Genomic DNA, 22,305 nt, shown 5'->3' with positions numbered 1-22,305 from the left:
CTGAAAGTCCCGAAAAATAATTACATTTCGTTCTCACACTTTCGGCTCATGAAGATACTCCTCCTTGAGATGACCATTCCGAAAACCTTGTGCATTTCTTCCTAGCACTTTTGGTTCTTGCGAAATTCCCAAGAACCCAAGTTGGAGACCACTGAGTTTTGCAACCCAACTCCAAGAGTTTTCAAATTTCAATGAAGGAAGCAGTGTTGGTTTAAGGATCGTTGAGTTCAACTTTACACTAGTGATGGTTCGACCCGGATAAAAACTAACCATAGGGTGTTTGGTGAAAACCATTCTTGCACCATACAGTGTACCAGCTACAATAATGTATATTGTAATGAAATGGATCGCTAAAAGCTTTGCACATTGTAGCTACTATACAATAACATTCGATTTTTATGTAACAATATATTATACTGTTTTTCTTACGTTCGAACCATTCACTTTTCCGAAACATTATTTTTTCGTGCATTTTTAATTATTTATTCAGTATTAGATTTTTTCCGTCCTTTGTTTTGTTGATGTTTGTAACTTTTTTGATGCAAAGGAAAGGAAAGAGATAAAAGTAAATTAGTTGAAACATCAATTTAAAGTCAATAAAATGTTTAAATAATTAGTAAACCAGATGAACTGCAGATCCAAGAGATATGGCGGGCTAGGTATGTATAGTGCGATGAGAGGAATACGATTGACGAACTTTATCTTTGACGTAGAGCCATCTTTAACATATGGACTGGACTCAACACTGAAAGAACTTCTAATATAGGTTCGTCTGTGGGTTCCCTTTTTAACCTAACTTATACTTGATTTATATATTTCAAACTTGATTGATATATTTCAAATTTAAGTCAAATTGGAGCCTCAATATTGCAATAACGGTTAAGCACGCTGTAATGATACTTATGTACCTCGTCACCCACTTCATGCAACTATATTAGTGGTCTAATAATACTTAGCGCGCTCGGCATAGTTCCATCATGCCGCTCAAAGTGTTACCACAAATAATGCTTAGTTTTCAAAACCCGGTTATCTGGCTGGTGGGGCATGGGAGCCTAAGCTTCAACTGTTAATGCAATCAGAGACTACTCAGACTTAGACGTGGGCGATCCAATATATAAAGGGCTATCCAAAACGCTCTGGAGAATTCTCAAAGCGCATTCTTGTAATGCTAGTAAGCCTTGGATGCCATTAACAGGAGGAAAATGACAAGATAATATATCATTATATGGTTTATGTAATGTAAAACAATTCAACATAACAAAGAGAACCGTTCCAAAACCATTTAATTAAATGTATAACCAGTAGTGAAATAACAATTAAAAACAATATATTTACGGTACATTTCATTGTTTGAAACCATACGTGTACCATATAATGTACGGTACATTAAAACCCACGTATCAGTATTTAGAACAATTCATTTACAATATAATGTATGGTTTTGCAAAAAAAAAAAAAAAAAAATATATATATATATATATATATATATATATATATATATATATATATATATATATATATATATATATATATATATATATATATATATGGAGAAAAATATATTACATATTGTTACGATACTTAACAACCCGTAAAGTATATTAGGGGTACTCACTAAACAGAATATATTGCTGCGTAAGCCATGATTTTCTGCTTATTTGAAATGTTTCATGATTTTGCGAATGAAATAATCAAAGATTGCCTTGGTGATCACGACGTTTAATCAGTTTAATCAGTTTACGCTGTTAAGTGAATTCCCCTATTGTAAAAATCTTATTTACAATTTACTGTATGGTGTCTACATTACATTTTATTGTTTTTTATTTTTGTTTTGACAGTGGTGTCTATTGTAAAAATATGGTTCTAAATAGTACTGTTACAATACAACGTTCGGTTTGTCTACTGTATTTTTTATTCGGGGATAGCAATCGTAGTCGAATGAGTGGGGCAAGACGGTAACATGGTTTTCCGACTAAACTGATACGCGCGCAACGCTTACCCATTGGTATCCTGTCGGAAAATTTACAGCTATTCCAGACCATTCAAGGATCTTTTTGTAGTGAAATTTCCTTGTATTTTATAGATACAGATCTTCGTGCACCTGTTACACGATAAACGAATGCAAAAATTGTTAATTGGCAAAGAAAACTCGTAGTTGAAAACAACAGTAGTGCTTTGAGAACGCTTAATCGAGCGGCTGGCAATGTCCCACTTGAAATACAATGCCTAAAGTAGAAAAAATGAAAAAAAGAAGAAGGTACCAGTGAGATATCGGTCATAAAAATTGGTAACGCGCGCGCTGACTAGCAAATGTGTAGCTATCAATCGGTCAACTAGTGTAAACATAGCCCAGTCGGTCGCGTGGACTACTTTATTCCAGGGCGGGCGACGCAATGGTTTGTTTATTTGCACAGCTCAAACAACCGACATCGGCGAGCAGATGTGTCCGGCGGATGTTCTTATTAGCGCGCTTGGAACTAGGCTTCTATCGCCACCACCATTGAGTAAATGTCTCCGTTCCAACATATGGTCATTTCTACAGCTTAAGCTCGAAATCACTCACAGCTGTCCCACCTAGGGAAATCTGGGCCATAGTAATTCACGAAAAATTATCTCCCATTTGATAAGCTTACTCCACCATCCAACAGCAGTTGAAAAGTTATGAATGAAACTGATATCACCTCTGTTTGCACATCCCGAGATAAGTTGTGAGAATCCCTCAGCAGTTCTTAAAAGGAAACTTGTTGATGCAGTTTGCTTCTTGAGTTCAAGCGCAGCGCAGCAGTTGGCTATCCAGCCATCAGATCCACTTGTGTGTACATTTCCCAGCTACTCTGCTGGGAACTGGTGGTGCCGCCGCCGGATGTTGGACATTAATGCAGCACCAACGCACCAGCTTGAGATAATACGAGCAAAGCAAATCTAAATAATCCTATCCAACATAAAACAGAACATAACCGTCAGGGATCGGCGGGAAATTATATCTAGATTCCCACTGCACACTACTGTGCCATGCACCCACTAGATTGTAATAATGAGAAGTGATGGAGGTGAAATGCGTTTTCTTATGAGGAATTCCACGGAGTCATGTCAGTCGATCCTGAGCGACCAATTCAAAAATATCTGAAACTTTGCACAGTTTTTCAATTTCATCTAAATCGCCATTTTTCGATATTAAACCTTCATATTCACTCACGACTAACTTTTCAAAAGGGTGTATGCGAAAATAGTTCCAAAATATTCTAAAAGCTGTACAGCAAAAACGGATTGTTCGATTATTATGAATTTTTCAGCAAAGTTAGATAACTAAATGATGATTCCTTAGAAAATATACACTGTAAAAAATTTCTTTTTTTACTTTAAAAAAATATGATCTTTGTCACAAAAACTCAAATATCTCAAAACCCTATCTTTTTACCAACGTCAATTTTTTAGGGAAAATGGCCCATTATATCAGCTATCTACCATAAATTTTTGGTGATGGTAATCTGATAAACTAAAAAATTAAGACATTTCAAACATTTCACAATTTTTACATTTAGTAACAAAAAAAAATTTTTTTCTGTGTAAATTATTTCGAGAATTATATTTTGATGCTGATTTTATTGTAAAGGCTACCGCCTGAATTAAACAAGTTGTTTTCATGATATTTTTGTTTGATTATTCACAATTACTATAGTATCTATTTGAAATTTAGACGCGATCCAGTGTTGTGATCAAAAATATTGAGAGTGTCATACTTTTTATTGTACGTGACTGGTGAAAAAATCCCTTGATAGTTTTGAAAAGGTGTTGATTATAAGAGAAATGGAATTAAACTTATTTTTAAGACAAAAGCTGTATAATAAAAGTTTTATATACGCGTATACGTCTAGTTTATCAGCAAAAAATACCCCTTAGAGAACAGACTTTATGATCGGCAGAATGCGAGTAACTTCAATAACAACAAATGCATGAGAGGTACATACAGTGATAGATATTCCTTTAGCCGAGACCAAAAAAAGTATCAGGAAACCCATACAAAAGATTTTATGGTAAACCTTTTTTATCGTAGTGATAGTATATCTAGTACTGTTTTATAAAAATTTGATACATCACACTTACATATACACTGAAACTAAAACAAGGGTAAAAACCCTTCAAATGTCATTTTTGCCTAGACATTCGTTTAGCCGAGGTAAATGAAAAATTGGTTTTAAATTGTTTTTAAGCAATTTCGTGAGTATATTTCGAGGATATACTCCAAGGCATTTAGTTTATGAAGTGTTAGCAAGATAATTGACCTTAAAAGTTTATTTATTTGTGAAATTCAGGGAAATATTAAAAAAAAAATGTACCGATAAGGAGAAGCGATGATAAACAAATTTATTTAAGAAAAATGATTTCTGTAAACACTCAAACGTAAGCTAGATAAACAGTTTTGAAAATATGGCAAATAATTATTGTTAGAAATGTTTAAATTATTGCATAAAATGTCATGAAAAAAATAAGTATACTAGTTTTTGGTTGTTTAAACTTTAAAATAGGATTGATAAAAGCTTAAATAAATAGTTCTGCATTAAAATAAAGACATGCCCTAATGCCTGTGGAGTATACCTGTTTGATACTAGCATTACTAAATGAGTTAGAAGACTGCTAAGTGAAAGAACTGTAAGTAGTGTCAGAATTTTTTTACCCTGTTTATTTAAAAGCAGATGCTCATACAAAAATGCAAGATATGGTCAAACAATTGGCTTATTTCATTCAATCCGAAGAAATATATTATAAATGAGTCTTAGTTGTGAACCACATTCATTTTTAACATGATTTATTTGTAAAGAATGTCTAAATTATGAAACAATCAGTTCATGCTAGAAATTTGAATACTTTAGGTGCCCTTTCTCCAATGTATGTTATTTCTGCCAGAATACAGTCTGAAAGATATTGGGAGCTATAAGAGGACGTAATAGTAGTAAACGCTGTGAGTTATGCAGGTGAAACCATAATATTTCATCAAAACAATGCTTAAATACGTGTTTTTTTATGGTTTGCGTTATTTTTTTCTGTTGAAAACATTGTTTTTCGTAAATTTTCAACCTGCTTTGGTCATGAAACTTTCATTGCATTCTTTTGAAACACTTCCGATAAAAATAACTACATCAAATCTCAATTTGGAAACATTTACAATATTATGGCATATTTATATGAGATGCATGCAAAATTAATATGGCAACACTTCCAAAAACGACCTAATTCATGATTTACAAGTCGATATATAATGCAGGTCACCATACAAAATGACTTTGTTGGATATTTTTTGAAATTTGTTAGTTTTTTTTATTATGGAATTCTAAAAAATGTTTAATTCGGCTAAACGAATGTCTAGGCAAAAAATGACATTTGTAGGATTTTTATTCTCGTTTTTGTTTCAGTGTATATATAAGTATGATGTATCACATTTTTATAAAACAGTACTAGATATACTATCACTACGATAAAAAGGTTTCATCATAAAATCTTTTGTATGAGTTTCCTGTCACTTTTTTGAAAATTTGTTAGCCTCGGCTAAACGAATGTCTATCACTGTATCACAGACAAACAGACGAAACGCCTAGAACAATTTTCGTGAAAATCCATCGCCCAGTACACACTACCACCACCTGATGGAAATGTTTCACGAAGCACTGCGTTGTGCAATATCGTCATCAGAAGGCGCTAGTGTGAAACGTCATACGCAAAGAAAAGCGATGGGCGCTCTTCTGGTTATGAAAGCCACAACCAAGATTCAAAATGATCGCTAAAGGCGTGGTCAATGAACATTTCGTCAGTGTTACGTTTGTTTGTCTGTATACATACCATGACAATGCTCACGAAAAAGCAAAAAAATACTACCGCTATGGATGTAAAAAATTTTATAGTAAATTTTTTCTTCAGCCAAGCAAACAACACCAAACTAGTCAGTTAAAACTAATAAGTGATTTTGTTTATTATGATCTAACGAACAACATGACCGTTTGATGAAAAAAAAATGTTCAAAAGAGTTACGAAATCTCACCGAAAATACCATAGATAAACTGAAAGAGACTGGTTATGCCCAAATGTCCACATTGAATACAAATTTACGCATTTGCACGTCCTGCCGTCTAGACTTTAACAAACGAGCCATCTGTATATCATCGGTAAAGCAGGGTGCAGGAAGTGCGAAAATGACAACAACTGAAAAATTGCCAGAAGTGCTAAGTGCAGAGAGTCATGCCACCGTACCGTCAGTGACATCTGCTTAAACAATTTAATCACGCTCCTTTTCATAAATGCTTTGAAATATTCTTCAACATCTATAACCATTTCAATGATTTTAACGTTGCAAAACCCGCTTTCAACATTAATCTTGAAGAAGAGGGAAAACACGTGTTTTCAAATATAACAGCAAATTAATGAATAAACGACTAATGCGCGGAGGGCGTGATAAAATCGGAACATTACTGTACATATAATATACATAATACATAATAAAAACAGCTTGTTTTACTCACGCAATGCCATTAACAATAAAATCAGCATCAAACTGCGATTTCCGGTCGAAATAATTTACACTAAAAAAAATTATTACCAGTGAAGAGAATTGTCAGACAAAAGAGGCACAAAACAAGCAACAATGATAGCGCGACGATTACTCCTTATCCCTACTGGTAACAGATAATGACATGATCTCGATTTTTTTGTTGCAGACAAAACGGACGCTGAATTTGTTGCGTACTTTTCAACTCGTGAATAATCAATTATTACCAACCCAAAATCGAAACTGTTTGATGATAGAGCTTCACCAGAGTTGCAGTGTTTACCGACTCGAAGTTACCGTTCGGAAATCGCAATGCAAGGCTTAAAAATCTCTGAACTCGTGGTGTACGATGTTAATCCCATTATTTTCAAGTTGGGACAAACTTATGTCGCATGGGTTGGTTTGTCGCAACAAATACAGGTTGCGACATTGTCATTATTGTTGCGCGATGGTTGAATTTTGATTCACTGATTATTACTAAATGTGAAAATTGTGAAATGTTTGAATTGTCATAACTTTTTTGTGTATTAGTTTATCATCACCAAATTTTTATGGTAGATTGCTAATACAATGGACCGTTTTCTCTAAAAAAAAATACGTTGGTAAAAAGATAGGATTTTGAGATATTTGAGTTTTTGTAACAAAAATGATATTTTTTAATGTTAAAAAAGATTTTTTTTCACAGTGTATATTTTCTTAGGAATCCCCCTTTAGTTATCTAACTTTGCTGAAAAATTCATAGCAATCGAACGAACCATTTTGGCTGTGCAGATTTTTGAATATTTTTGAACCATTTTCACATACACCCTTTTGAAAAGTTAGTCGTGATTCAAAATAAATGAACTGAAAACTGTGCAAAGTTTCAGTTCAATAGAAAACCATGATTTTAAAAATTTCCTTAATTTTGATGCTGTTACTTGGAATCGCTCAGATGTGAGTCATAAAATCAATTCCGAACTTGTTGCTGAACTCTAGATCTTACCTCAGGTCATTCAAAACCCTTATCAATCCACCTAGCTAGCGGTGATCCAGCTTCTCTATAGTGGTTTAACAGCACGGTGTCACGAACACTAATGCAAATCTACTGGTTGAAAATATGGCCATTTGATTTTGCTGGGAACAGCTGATCTTTGTTTACTATTTTCAACCAGTAACTCAAGTGGTGTTCGTGTAATGCAGCGTGTACGTACACGCAACACTACTAAAAGCAGAAACCACTATTGGCTAGCATTATTGAATGGTTTTGCACCCTCGGTGCATCTGGCACCGTTTTCTCCGACCCCAGCAACCGACCGTTGAAGACGATCCACATTAAAGTGTACCACCGTTCGTTCAGTGCATTCGTGCATATACATAGTTGCTGCGGGAGGACAATTGACTTCATTCAGGATCCTTGGGGAAAACGCACAAGATGCAAAATTTCAATGTCGCTCACTGGTTGGCTGGCTGGTTGCATAAAGAAGCAAGATAAGTTTGTTTGATGACCGGTCGTCCGTCCGTTTGCACTTAGATTACAGATTGCCGGTTTGTTGACTGGTGGTGTACTTTTTTTTTTGGGGATTGTGTTGATACATAACGTATGATGTTTAGTGGAACCGAGCCATTTCACAAAAATCGATTTCAAGTTCAAAAGCAGAACCTTGAAGGACCGCTTTCGGCTGGAATGGAGACCACCAAAGTTGTCCATTTCGGTTGAACATGGATTTGCGATGATAACAGCATAAAAAATAACTAAGGACAAACCCCCTTCGACAATTTGCTATGCTGCTTATTGATGTACGTCCAAGTAGGATAAGAACTACTTCTATGCTCAGTGTTTTATGTCAATTGAAGCTTTTGCATAAATTAGACATTATATGCCCATGGACATACTTACCTTACCGATCAGGCTAAGGCCGGGGTGGCCTCTGCTGTACATAGTAGTCGTCTCCATTCCACTCGGTCCATGGCTGTTTATCTCCAGTTCCGCACTCTGCGTAGGGTCCGCAGATCGTCCTCCACTTGGTCGACCCACCTAGCTCGCTGCGCTCCACGTCTTCTTGTACCGGTCGGATGACTCTCGAGAACCATTTTGGTCGGGTTGCTATCCGACATCCTGATGACGTGACCCGCCCACCATAGCCTCCCGATTTTCGCGGTATGGACGATGGTTGGTTCTCCCAGCAGCTGATGCAGCTCGTGATTCATTCGCCTTCTCCAAGTCCCGTCTTCCATCTGCACTCTGCCGTAGATGGTACGCGACACCTTCCGTTCGAAAACTCCAAGGGCGCGTTGGTCCTCTGCACGTAGGGTCCATGTTTCGTGCCCATAGAGGACGACCGGTCTAATCAGCGTTTTGTAGATGGTTAACTTCGTGTTACGGCGAACTTTATTCGATCGTAGAGTTCTGCGGAGTCCAAAGTAGGCACGATTTCCTGCCACAATGCGCCTCTGAATTTCTCTGCTGGTGTCGTTGTCGTCGGTCATTAGTGAGCCTTCGAATTACACGAATTCTTCAACCGCCTCGATTTCATCACCGTCGATACATATTCGGGATGGCGGGCGTGGTGTTGCCTCCCTGGAGCTCTTTGCCATCATGTACTTTTTTTTCGACACATTAATGTCTAATCCGATTCACCTGACTTCACTTTTTAGTCGGAAACGTACATCGTCTCAAATTTACGAGCTATAATATCAATATCATCAGTGAACCCAAGCAGCTGAATCAAGAGCTGAACGGACTTCGTGAAAATCGTTCCACTTGTGTTTATCCCCGCTCTCTTTATTACACCTTCTAACGCAATGTTGAACAGCATGCACGAAAGACTCGAGAGTGTCCCTGATACTCGAACTACGCACATCACTCGATCCATCGTCGCCTTGATCAATCGTATCAGTTTATCCGGGGATCCGTATTCGTGCATAATCTGCCATAGCTGTTCTCGATCGATTGTATCATACGCCGATTTGAAATCGATGAACAAGTGATGTGTGGGCACGTTGTATTCGCGGCATTTCTGCGACACCTGGCAGATGGCGAACATCTGGTCCGTTGTAGTGCGTTCACCCAATCCAGCCAAATATTGCCCTACGAACTCTCTTGCAATCGGTGATAGACGGCGGCATAAAATTTGAGAGAATATCTTGTAGGCAGCACTCAGTAGTGTGATCGCGCGGTAGTTCCCGCAATCCAAATTGTCGCTCTTTTTGTAGATGGGACACACAATACCTTCCATTCATTCCTCCGGTAATACTTCCTCCTCCTAAATCTTGGTAATGATCCAGTGTAGTGCTCTCACCAGAGCTTCTCCACCGTATTTTAGAAGCTCGCTTGGTAGTTGATCTGCTCCAGCGGCTTTGTTGTTTTTCAACCGGCCAACTTCCTCCTCAATCTCTTGGAGGTCAGGGGCCGGAAGTCTTTCGTCCTGTGCACATACTCCTAGATCTGTTACCACGCCACCTTCGGTACTTGCAACCTCGCCATTGAGGTGCTCATCGTAATGCTAACGCCACCTTTCGACCACCTCACGCTCGCTCGTAAGAATATTCCCGTGATTATCTCGACACATGTCGGCTTGTGGCACAAAGCCTCTGCGCGAGCGGTTCAGCTTCTCGTAGAACTTTCGTGTGTCCTTAGCGTGTTCTGCCTGTTCCGCGCCTGTTTGTAACGTGCCTCATTCGCTCTCGTACGGTGTTGCAGCATTCTCACCCATGCTGCATTCTTCTCGTTTTGCAACTGTTCACATTCGCCGTCGTACCAGTCGTTTCTGTGATTCGGAGTCGCGAAGCCTAGTGCTGTAGCCGAGGTACTACCTATGGCGGATCGGATGTCCCTCCAGCCATCTTCAAGTGTAGCTGCGCCAAGCTGCTCTTCCGTTGGTAGGGCCACTGCTAACTGCTGCGCACAGGCTTGAGCTACTTCTACGTTACGGAGTTGCTCGATGTTGAGCCGCGGCGTTCGACTTCGACGCGTGGTGATAACTGTCGAAAGTTTTGAGCGCATGCATACAGCGACTAAGTAGTGATCCGAATCTATATTCGCACTGCGGTATGTGCGGACGTTGGTTATATCTGAGAAGAATTTACCGTCGATTAGAACGTGGTCGATTTGGTTTTCTGTTTGGTGGTCGGGTGATCTCCAGGTGGCTTTGTGGATATCTTTGCGGGGGAAGAAGGTGCTTCGGACTACCATACCACGGGAGGCTGCAAAGTTTACGCATCGCTGGCCGTTATCATTCGATACGGCGTGCAGGCTGTTTCGCCCGATTACCGGTCTGTACATTTCCTCCCTTCCTACCTGCGCGTTCATGTCGCCGACAACGATTTTCACGTCACGCGGCGAGCAACCATCGTATGTTTGCTCTAACTGCGCGTAGAACGCTTCTTTCTCGCTTCTTACTGTGGTGATCGGCATGAATTTGCGAAAGGGGTTTGCCCGGCACTGGGAAAGAAATGCAATGTGTGTGGGGGCAAGAACCATTTCGCGAAAGTATGCAAGTTGGACCGAAAGCAAAAGGGCAAAAGCCGCAGAAAAGTGAAGAAAGTGCAAGAAGAAAGTTGTGACTCTGACGATACGGAAAGTGTGAACAGTGATAATGGTGAATCGGAGAGCAGCAGTGATGAAGCAGTAATTGGAAAAGTGTATGATTTTTCAGAATCAGGCGAAAATGTGCTGGCGGATGTGGAGCTGTTCATTGGCGGCAAATGGAAAATCGTGCAGTGCGAGTTGGACACCGGAGCCAACACCAGTCTGGTTGGCATTGACTGGATTAAAGGAATGGCCGGCTGTGATCAACTGCAGCTGTTGCCTTCAAAATTCCGGCTGCAGAGCTTCGGTGGTGGAACCATACCGGTGCTAGGTGAAGTAAGGTTGCCATGTAAGAGGAGAAACAGTAAGTACACACTCGCATTGCAAGTCGTTGATGTTCCCCATAAGCCGCTCTTATCCGCAAAAGTTTTCAAAACGCTGGGCTTCATTAAATTCTGTAACTCGGTTTCGATCACCTCACCACCTTCGGAGGAGCATCTTTTGAACGTGTATCGCATCAAAGCCCAGCAAATCGTTGACCAGCACAGCAATATCTTCGAGGGGTACGGTAAATTCCCTGGTGTTGTATCGTTGGAGGTGGATCCGGATGTCACACCGTCAATTCAGCAATCACGGCGGGTACCAATAGCAATGCGCGACCTGCGCGACAAGCTTAAAAGAAGAAAGCTGGAACAAGATGGCCTTATCATCAAGGAGACTCAGCATACGGACTGGGTCAGTAATATCGTTTTAGTGAGGCGTGGCGGGATAGAGTCGGATTCCATTCGAATTTGTTTGGATCCGATTCCGCTGAACAAGGCTCTTAAGCGACCGAATTTGCAGTTTACCACGATCGACGAGATATTGCCGGAGCTCGGAAAAGCGAAAGTTTTTTCCACGGTGGATGCCAAGAAGGGTTTCTGGCATGTGGTTCTGGATCATCCCAGCAGTCTTCTCACTACATTTTGGACTCCCTTTGGAAGGTACCGCTGGACTCGCTTACCTTTTGGCATCGCGCCCGCACCTGAAATTTTTCAGATGAAACTTCAGGAAGTGATTCAGGATCTCGAGGGCGTAGAATGCATTGCTGATGACATTTTGATTTTCGGAACTGCAGATAATCTACAGGAAGCTTTGGAAAGCCACAACGGCTGTCTGAAGAGGTTTCTCATACGTTTGGAGGAAAACAATGTGAAGCTCAACAGAAATAAACTGAAGCTGTGTATGACATCAGTGAAGTTCTACGGGCACGTGCTGACAACTCGAGGACTACAGCCAGACGAGAGCAAGGTGGAAACTATCAAAAACTATCCCAGGCCCCAAGACAAGAAGGAACTTCAGCGATTCGTTGGGATGGTTAATTATCTCAGCCGTTTTATTCCGAATTTAAGCTCTAATTTCGCTGTTTTAAGACGACTTATCTCAGGCAAGGAACCTTGGGTTTGGGATAACAGGGAAGAAGAGGAGTTTGCCCGTATCAAGTCTTTGGTAGCAGATACTCGTTCCTTGCAGTATTATGATATCACTGAACCCCTGATCATCGAATGTGATGCGAGTTCCTTTGGCTTGGGTACAGCTGTCTTTCAGGCTCAAATAACCATCATTCAGTCATCAGCAATCATCAATTTTTTAAAAGCAGTTTTCTTCCTCTAAGTCACAAATCCATCATTGAAAATTATTTCACTGTTATCCAGATGGTGGCCAGAGTGCAGTGATAAATTGTTATTAACATTGGTTGAGATTCCAGCGAGAAAACTGCTTTTGAGTTTTTGCTAAACGATGATGGTTTGTTTCCTCTTCAATCTCATGGTGTGATCGGTTACGCTTCTTGCACCCTAACATCGACAGAGAGGAATTACGCACAAATAGAAAAAGAGCTGCTTGCTATTCTCTTCTCGTGTATTCGATTCGATCAACTTATTGTGGGTAATCCGAAGACGATTGTGAGGACTGATCATAAGCCGCTAGTAAACGTGTTTCAAAAACCACTCTTGTCGGCTCCGAAGCGGTTGCAGCACATGCTGTTAAGCCTACAGCGCTACAATTTGGAGATTCAGTTCGTCAAAGGAAAGGAAAACGTGGTAGCTGATGCCATCTCCCGAGCTCCACTGGATGTTTTTTTTTTTTTATCTGTATTAACGAGATTTTTAGCCCTAGGCTAGTTCATCTCGGAAAAGCACTGGATGTAGGCCGCCCTGAAGATCAGTTCAACAAGCGAAACATCTATCAAGTATTTCGACAGCTTGAAGATGTCAACCCGAGCAACTTCCTCAAGATCACCGATGAGCGTTTGACAGAGGTCATACAGGAGACAGCCAAGGATCCTTCGATGCAACAGATCATTCGTTACATTCGTGATGGTTGGCCTGTGTCAGCGGACAAAGTTCCGGACGGCGTAAAGGTATTCTTCAAGCATCGGGATGAACTCAGTCATCAGGATGGAATAGTTTTTCGCAATTATCGTGTTGTGGTTCCGTATCATCTGCGACGTAAACTGACTGAGAAAGTACATATCAGTCATAACGGAGTTGAAGGGACACTGAAGCTAGCTTGCGCCAACTTGTTCTGGCCAGGCATGACTACGCAGATCAAGGATGCTGTCGCCCGTTGTGAAGTGTGTGCTAAATATGCAGCCTCCCAGCCAGTTCCTCCAATGCAAAGCGTTGCCCTACCTGTACACCCATTCCAACTCGTGTCTATGGACGTGCTTTTTGCGGACTACCAGGGAGAGAAGAGGAAGTTTTTAGTCACCGTGGATCACTATTCAGACTTTTTCGAGGTTGACCTTCTGAAGAGTCTGACTCCAAACAGTACCATCACCGTCTGCAAGAAAAAAAATTCTCGTCATGGGAAGCCACAGCTGGTAATCACAGACAATGGAACCAATTTCGTCAACAAAGAATGGAGACTGTTTGCTACTGAATGGGAGTTTCAGCATTCCACGTCAGCCCCCTATCATCAGCAAGCCAACGGAAAATCTGAGGCGGCGGTCAAAATTGCGAAAAGATTGCTGAAAAAGTCGGAAGAGTCTGGCGTGGATTTTTGGTATGCTCTATTACACTGGCGTAACATACCAAACAAAATCGGGTCTAGCCCTGCAGCCCACCTATTCTCACGTAGTACACGCTGTGGTTTGCCAACGTCTTTGGAGAACTTGATGCCGAAACCTGTTCAGAATGTACCCAACAGTATCGAAGATGCCCGGCGAAAGATTAAATTTCATTACGACAAAGCAGCAAGGAAGCTACCGGCGCTGGTAGCAGGCTCGCCGGTCTACGTACAGTTACATCCTGAAACGACAAAGCACTGGATTCCTGGCACGGTTACCAATAGGATGAATGACCGTTCTTATCTGGTGAACGTGGATGGAGCAGTTTATCGTCGCGATCTGGTCAATCTGAAGCCACGAAAAGAACCTGACATGCCTGTACAACCCTCGTCTTCAGCAAAACAATCAAACATTCCGGAGGACGTATTAACAGGAGTCGTTGTTGAAGTTCAGCCATCTGTTCCGGACGACGTCGTTGTGAATCAGCCTTCAACTGAAATGACCGAATTGCCGATCGGATTGGATACCATGGAGATTCCGATGCAACAACCAACAAGAACACCAAGCAAGCCCGACTATCCGTCTCCAAGAGTACCGAAGAAGAATGACCGACCAAAAAGAGAGCGTTTGCCTTCCAAGTTGAAAGACTATGACCTTAACTAATTTTCATAAAAACAGGGAAGATGTTGTAATAATGTTATGTAGCTTTTGGTTGACCTCTAGTTTGTAATTTGTCAACACTCCCTTCTGGAGTCACGCACACTAGCAATCGGTCATAGCTAGACAGAACGTGTAGAGACTTTGTATCGTACGGACGCAGTGAATAAAACTCTTGTTAATTTGTTAAACCTGTGTTTTCGTTCGTATTAAAACAGTTTATATTTTCTCTCGTTTTTTTTATGAAATTGCTGATTTCTACGAAGAATTTGAGGTAAAATTCAACGATTTCTCCAGTTTTAAAGTATGCAACTGGACAAGAAATGGCCAAACGCACGACCTTCAAGAAATAAAATGTTCGGTGAGAATAAAGTTTGGTGAATAAGTCATTCTTGCAATTACCGTTTTATTATTATCTATATGTTTATACAGTAAAACAGCAAGATTAAAATGAATTGGCGTTTAGGGCACTTAAGCGATTATGAATTATACATAGGACATTTATGCAAATTGTAGCTTTCGTCAAGTTTGTCAACTTTACCGAAGGCACTATTGAGAAAAAATGTATGGTACGTTAGTTATGATTTTTGTCCTGCAGTTCCATCAAGAGTTCCATACATTCGCAGCACTGTGCAGCGTTTCAGTCTCTGTAATACACTGAAGTTTTTTTTTACGACGGTAATGGTCCCGCGTAAAAAAAAACCGCGTAAAAAAAAACCGCGTTATTTCAAGACCCGTCGTAAAAAAAAACCGCGTTATTTCAAAAAACGTCGTAAAAAAAGTCAAGTCACGTTAGATGTGGTGCTGACTATTTTACGCGTGTTTTTGAAAAAACGCGGATTTTTTTACGACGGTTTTTGAAATAACGCGGTTTTTTTTTACGACGGGTCTTGAAATAACGCGGTTTTTTTTTAGGACGGACCGCGTAAAAAACCGCGTAAAAAAAACCGCGTAAAAAAAAAACCGCGTAAAAAAAAACTTCAGTAAGTTGTAATGAGACGAAAATTTCAAACTCTACTCACTTCCACATCTTGCCCAGATCCTTGCTGATCTCCGAGTTCTGCAGTTTGGGTTCCTGCTTGGACATTTCCCGCCGTGCCGCCTGGGCCCAGACCATAAACGCGTTCATCGGTCGTTTGATGTGATTTTTCTTCTTATCTGTCGGCGATCTTCGAATTGGAAAAGAAAAAAAAACAAACATAATGTAGATCAAGAATAAGAAAGACAGAAAAAAAGCATAAACTACTTAGTAGACGAAGATGGATCACTGTGGTGCTGCTGCCGGTGGGGGATAATTCAATTACGATTCGCCAGGCGTATGGCATAGTAGGCGCATAATTAAGATCTCCTTAGAGGGGACGGGACATCGTATCTCCATGACGACGTCGACGATCGTTGGCGCAACTTGGTAGATTGAAAAAAAAACTGATATTAAATATCACACGCGAAAGCGCGCCCATTCCGCGAACCATATTGGATGACTTGTCGTTGCGTTCGCCGACCGAGGCGATCATATGTTTTCCATCTAGACCTGATTCTGTCAAGCCGGAATGAATGCCTGATGGCATGGCTTCCTTTGCTTTTACGTTTCCCAAAGCAGCAGAACGTCATCATCATCATCATCGATGCGAATGTTTAATATCAACTTTATACGCGACAGCCAGTGGCAGTGGCTGATCTGCCGTTTCTTGACCTAAGCCGATGACAATATCTACTGTGATCGTGAGCATCTGGCTCACTGCCTGGCATAGTGAGACTTTAAGGTGATGTTCGTGAACTACATAGATCGATTGAACACTCGATCTTGCTTCCTACTTATATTGTTCTATTTTTTTTTTTTTTATTATTATCTTTATTAAAGAGACTTTCAGCCCGTGGCTGGTTCATCTCTGATATTGTTCTAATGAAATTTGATCATTACAAAATTCTGCATCATCAACCAATCCCTCACCCGTAGAGAGAGAGACGAGAGCATAACCTACCCAAGAAGGCCCCAGAAGATAAGATTAAGTGTCTTTATTCCGCTCTATTTACGCGACTTAATCCCAGCGTCCGTTTGTAAAAGAAATCGCATTCCTCCCGTTAGTACGAGCTGCATTCTGCCATCTTCACCCACAAAATCGCAACAAAACATCTCGTAGGAGCATCAAAACAGCAGTAGCAACAACAACAATAACAACAAGTGTGCCTTCCATTGCCATTCGTATACGCGAGTCTGTTGCGGAACGTTCCGGACAACCGGAACCCGAAGTCAACCGTAGCGGCACCAGAAAGGCAATCATCTGGATTTCTTGGCGATTTGTTTTTTTTTTTTCGGAGATAGGTGATTCCAGGGAATCCACCGAAACCGGCAGCGGATGGCAACACTGCCCATTGCGAGCGATCATCTTAGTATGCCTTCTTGATCGAGGAGCGGACGGACGAACACGTGCACTTTTGTGGCGCAGCCGACTACGATTCCGTCGGATCGCATCGTCGTCGTCGTCGTCGAGGCAGGAGGATATGAGGCTTGGCTTCAGCTCGCTGGGAATTAAATGTTGATGATAGCCATCGAAGCGTTGCGTATACGTTCCTATGCCAAACGATCACACGAACTCAGCACTTAATTAGTGCACTTCATTCGGGTGGTTCTTCTTGTTTTTTCTTCTTCCAAGTCTTGGTAGTTGGTTCGTACGAAGACGGGGCCACAGAAGACCCTTAAATCCACAACGCTAATGATGATAAAACTTCGCACCAACACTAATTATCGTGAATTTTTGGTCTTGGAACTATTTTTATCAAACAACACAGAAATAGGATCAGCTTTGACACCTTTCCGGCTCGAAGCGTCCGTCGTCTTCTGTCGAGTCGACGTTCGAAAGTGAAATTCGGCTAATTTTAGGTTGGCGGAATCCTGCTCGGTTGGGCAAGATTTATGATGTAAACAAATGGTTGCCACGTAGATTTATGGGGTCCAAATCTGGGAATCGAAAACGTCACCTTCAGCTAAGCGTCGCTGGATAGTAGTGCGTTTATCGCTTCGGTTATATGGGTCCTGGGCTCTACATGTCAGGATAAGTAAACCCTCAATTTCATGAGAACAAAATCCTTCAAATCGCAACAAATCACACGCCGATCCTAGTAGGCGAAACTGTTTCGCAAGCAAAAGTTAGTGTAAAACAACTTAACGGCGACGAGGTTTAAATTAGAACCCAGAGGAACTATATACCTGACGGCAGCTGTGACAAACCTGTTGACAAGCGCTGAACGGCTAACAGAACTGTCAATATTGACACAAACCGTGTCTCAAGCGTCGGCAGCAGCGACACTTAGAAGCACACCTGCAGCTGCGCCGGTGCGGCTTTAGCCGTTTCTTGCTCTCATTAGCACCGATGCACTAAAATGCATCGCGATTGCAGTTGGGTATTGTGTCCCCACGTACCTAACTTGCATTTGCATGGAGAAACGAAGGCGGCGCGTTTTGTGACAGCTTTTGTCAACTTGATCTCTGATCCCACCCAGAGAGCGATACTCGTTACCGCTCTTAACGGTCTTCCTAATCAGTTTGGCAAACGTCAGTTTTGCAGTAGGCACATGTTTCGCATGATTGGAACTCAGCGTCATTAGTGCGCTTTCAAGGTGTTACCTCGGTGTTACTTTGCTGAAAGAAAGAAAATTTAGGCGTTGATTTGCTACAGTTTACGACAACTGTCATGTTGGACAGAGTACTGTTTTGTAAATAATCGTTAAGGTTCCGAGCGACATCACATTGTAGTGAAATAATCTTATTTTATCCCTATTCTCAAATATCGTCCCAATCCTAATGCTAAGTCTTTAAACAAACATAAACTAAGCAATCTGTCGTAAATTTTCATCTAAATTACACCCAGAGCCTTCATTGATTCGATACACACAATTCCTTACATTCTCCAACCGTTACATTTCTTTTTACATCAACGCTCAGCGCTCAGCCGTAGTAATTATCACGATTGGTGACGGCTCGTAATAATTTATTAAACTTTGCTTCCATAAATGCGTCGAAAATCATAACTGCTCTACATACAAAATGTCCAAAACGGTTAGTGACCCTAAACACCACTCGTCGGTTGTTTCTCGTCACAAAAGTCATAATCGAGCATCACTGCTGCGGTTAGATATGTCCTCTTGTTGGAAATCGACTGTACGCGGAGGTAAGTGACACAGCAAGAATGATGACGAAGTGTGGCCACTTGAGAAATTTGAAACTTAGGAAGCATGGCCCGTACAAAGGGGGTTCAATCAACAACTCAACGTGGTGATGGGATTCTCTCGTTGCGGCGACAAGTGTTTTATGATTTTTGGCTATAGTGGAAGCGTTGCTACGCATGCATGATTGTTGTGGGATAGGTCAATGATTTGTCGGTGCCGTGCAATGTCGATGTCAAGTGGATGTGATGCTTCAGAAGGTAGCGGCAAACATTGTTGATCGTTCGATTCTATCAAATACTAGCTGTCCCGGCAAACGTTGTCTTGCCAAGCTGTGGTGGTTTGACAACTGTTGAGCTCATAACGTCACCGCACTCTAGATTGGTTTCATTTCAATCGTGTTGATTTCCTTCCCAGCTCACGAAAAACAGTATTTTATCAATTTTCTTACTTTTCTAGTTTATTTTCATAACTTTTTATAAATATAAACACAGCCACCATGAATACGAATCGAACCGTGCAAGAGTCATGCTGATCGGTTCACCCGTTCGTGAGTTTTGTTGCCTCAAAGGAATTTCAAACTCATTTTTATATATATAGACTAGCTGTCCCGGCAAACTTTGTCTTGCCAAGCTCACGTTGTACAATATTTATGCAGTGGCCTAGGGGCGGGACAACGTCTAATACCGACTCTAATACCGTCTAATAAATATTAATGTCCTAATCTTCACCGTCAGCCAACTCATTTTGCGGAAAGTATGTCATGACTTTTCATTAAACAATTAACTGTCACTAAGGCGTGAGGTAGAAGTACGGTATGTCTGCGACTTTTCTATAATTTGTTCGATTAAGTTAATTTCATTTCATTGCATTATTTTAGATGGGAGAATAGTCTGAGCTCCAACAATAGTCCAACGCTCCAACATACAGGGTGTTAGGTTCATGAGTGCAAACTTTTTAAAGGGTGATAGAGGACCATAAATGGTGAAAAAAATTGTTCTACGCATATGGTCAAATCTCAACCGTTACGGAGTTATTGGACTCCCCATGTTTTTGACTCTTATTGCTTTAACTGGCTATAACTTTAAAATGGTCAAACTTATCGCAGTTTTTTTTATTCTTATTCGAAAGATTATTGAATTTTCTATCAAATGGCATCTTTGAACCGATTGGTTTAGCTAAATAACTTAGTTTTCTAGAGCAAAATAGCTAAAAATAGCGTGTTTTTATTTGTTTATGTCCATTATCTTTAAAACATACGTAACAAATTAAAATTCTTTCTTTGGAAAAGTTGTGGCCCCTGTTCCACTCTACAATTTGTTCTTTGACGCCAAACTTCTAACTCTTATCGTTTTCTTGCAATTTTGATTTAAATTTGCAGCACAAAGTGCGCAAAAAAGTGCTTACCATGACGATTGCAAATTTCTGATCTGAAATGCGTCGTTTAAATCAAAATTGCAAGAAAACGATAAGAGATAGAAGTTTGATGTCAAAGAACGAATTGTAGAGTGGAACAGGGGCCACAACTTTGCCAAAGAAAGAATTTTAAATTATTACGCATTTTTCAAAGATAATTGGCAAAAACAAATAAAAACACACAACTTTTAGGCTATTTGATCTAGAAAACTTAGTTATTTAACTAAACCGATCGGTTCAAAGATGCCATTTGATAGAAAATTCAATAATCTTTCGAATAAGGGTTAAAAAAGTGCGATAAGTTTGGCCGTTTTAAAGTTATAGCCAGTTAAGGCAATAAGAGTCAAAAACATGGGGAGTTCAATAACTACGTAACGGTTGAGATTTGACCATATGCGTAGAACAATTTTTTGCACCATTTATGGTCTTCTATCACCCTTTAAAAAGTTTGCACTCAGGAACCTAACACCCTGTATATCATCGAGGATGTGGCCACAGACAAACAGACGTAACACTCTGATAATTCCCATCGTACACCGATTTAACGGTCTTTTTCAAAATTTGATAGTTGGCCAACTGCTCAACCGTGGCGCTCGCATCGTTTTTGTTCGAGTTTGACGTTTGCTCACTACCGCCACCTAGTTGGTGGTCGGCCAAACATAGTCCTTTTAGCATTGGGCGAATATGTTTCCGTGACTATGATTTGAATCGAAAAATGTTCGAAGTGTTACGTCTGTTTGTCTGTGATGTGGCTATTGAAAACTCATGTCTGTGCCTAGAGAAATCATGTGAAATGGCTTTACTTAATTACTCGAAGAAAAACTTCTACTGCTGTTGTTTGCAAAACTTCGATGGTAAATCAATATAAACTCAACTAAATACCTATACAAAAGAAAACTGAATTGTGAAACTGGCTATATCATTTACATTTCCCTTGAACGACGGAGCGTTTTTTGATAATGAAGCAGTTCAGTTTAATTTCCCAGAGGCGTTTTTGGGCTAGAATAAGACTGCAGGTTTTAGTCAAATCGAATATCTAGTAATCTCCGGTGGTGTGATCTCAGTATTGTATCAGATCTTCATTTGGAACGGTCAGAACAAATAAGACAACTACCCAAACTTTTCTGTGATGGGAGTACGTACGGACACTATCACATCAGTTTACAGTTATCCGCCGTCTCAAGTTTCTTTAGCCGTGATTTATTGATCCAGACAGTACTAATGCAATTAAAACGCCATGGTCGTATTTTGGATATTTCCTTTTTGTTGATTCGATTTTGAACACAATTCAGTAAAATAGACGTGGCTTACTTTGTTCAAATTTGGTTGGGATCTGGGATTAATATTTCTTAATACGGCTAATATCGCTAATTAGTATTAGAGCTGTCCCGCCCCTAGGCCGTGGCCAAGTTGTTTGACAACTGTTTGAGGTCATTGCAGCAACGCACTCTAGATTGATTTAATTTTGTTCACGCTGAATTTGTTCCCGGCTCATAAAAAATCAGTACATTTTCTTTTTTTTACTTTTCTGGTGGATTTTCGTAACTTTTTTTACTTATAAACACAGCCACCCTGAATACGAATCAAACCATGCAAAAATCATCCCGTTTGGCTCAGCCGTTCTTGAGTTTTGTTGCCTCAAAAGGACCTCAAACTCATTTTTATATATATAGATAGATCAGCTCGCTGAACACATGGAGCATTATTAGCGCCTGCTGTGATCATTCTCTTAATCACAGCTCTATTCAGTGCATCTTATATCTCACATCAATACATTATAGTTAAACACTGTTTGAAATCTAGAAGCCTTCTAGACAATATTTCTGCATAGGGCACTGTATGCAATTATCTCCTTCTCTTTCTCTTTCCCTATAGGCACAGAGAACAGACATCCAGGCTAGAACAAATTTCATTCAGAAAGTTGTGTAAGCATTTGCATCTTCACTTGAGTAAGGTTGCAAACCAATAACCGAT

At 40.3% G+C, this 22,305-nt stretch overlaps 1 protein-coding gene across 1 annotated transcript in view; it reads right to left on the bottom strand.

The window, feature by feature from the left end:
- Positions 1 to 22,305, bottom strand: part of LOC109406871 (transcription factor Sox-8) — a 78,522-nt gene that overhangs the window by 19,389 nt on the left and 36,828 nt on the right. Inside the window, exon 2 of the mRNA XM_062844657.1 lies at positions 15,774 to 15,920. Coding sequence (XP_062700641.1) covers positions 15,774 to 15,920 — 147 coding nt within the window. The remainder of the gene's footprint in view (positions 1 to 15,773; positions 15,921 to 22,305) is intronic.

Source organism: Aedes albopictus, chromosome 1, assembly GCF_035046485.1.
Source record: "Aedes albopictus strain Foshan chromosome 1, AalbF5, whole genome shotgun sequence".
Taxonomy (NCBI): Eukaryota; Metazoa; Arthropoda; class Insecta; order Diptera; family Culicidae; genus Aedes; species Aedes albopictus.
This window is presented reverse-complemented; position numbering and strand designations above follow the sequence as displayed.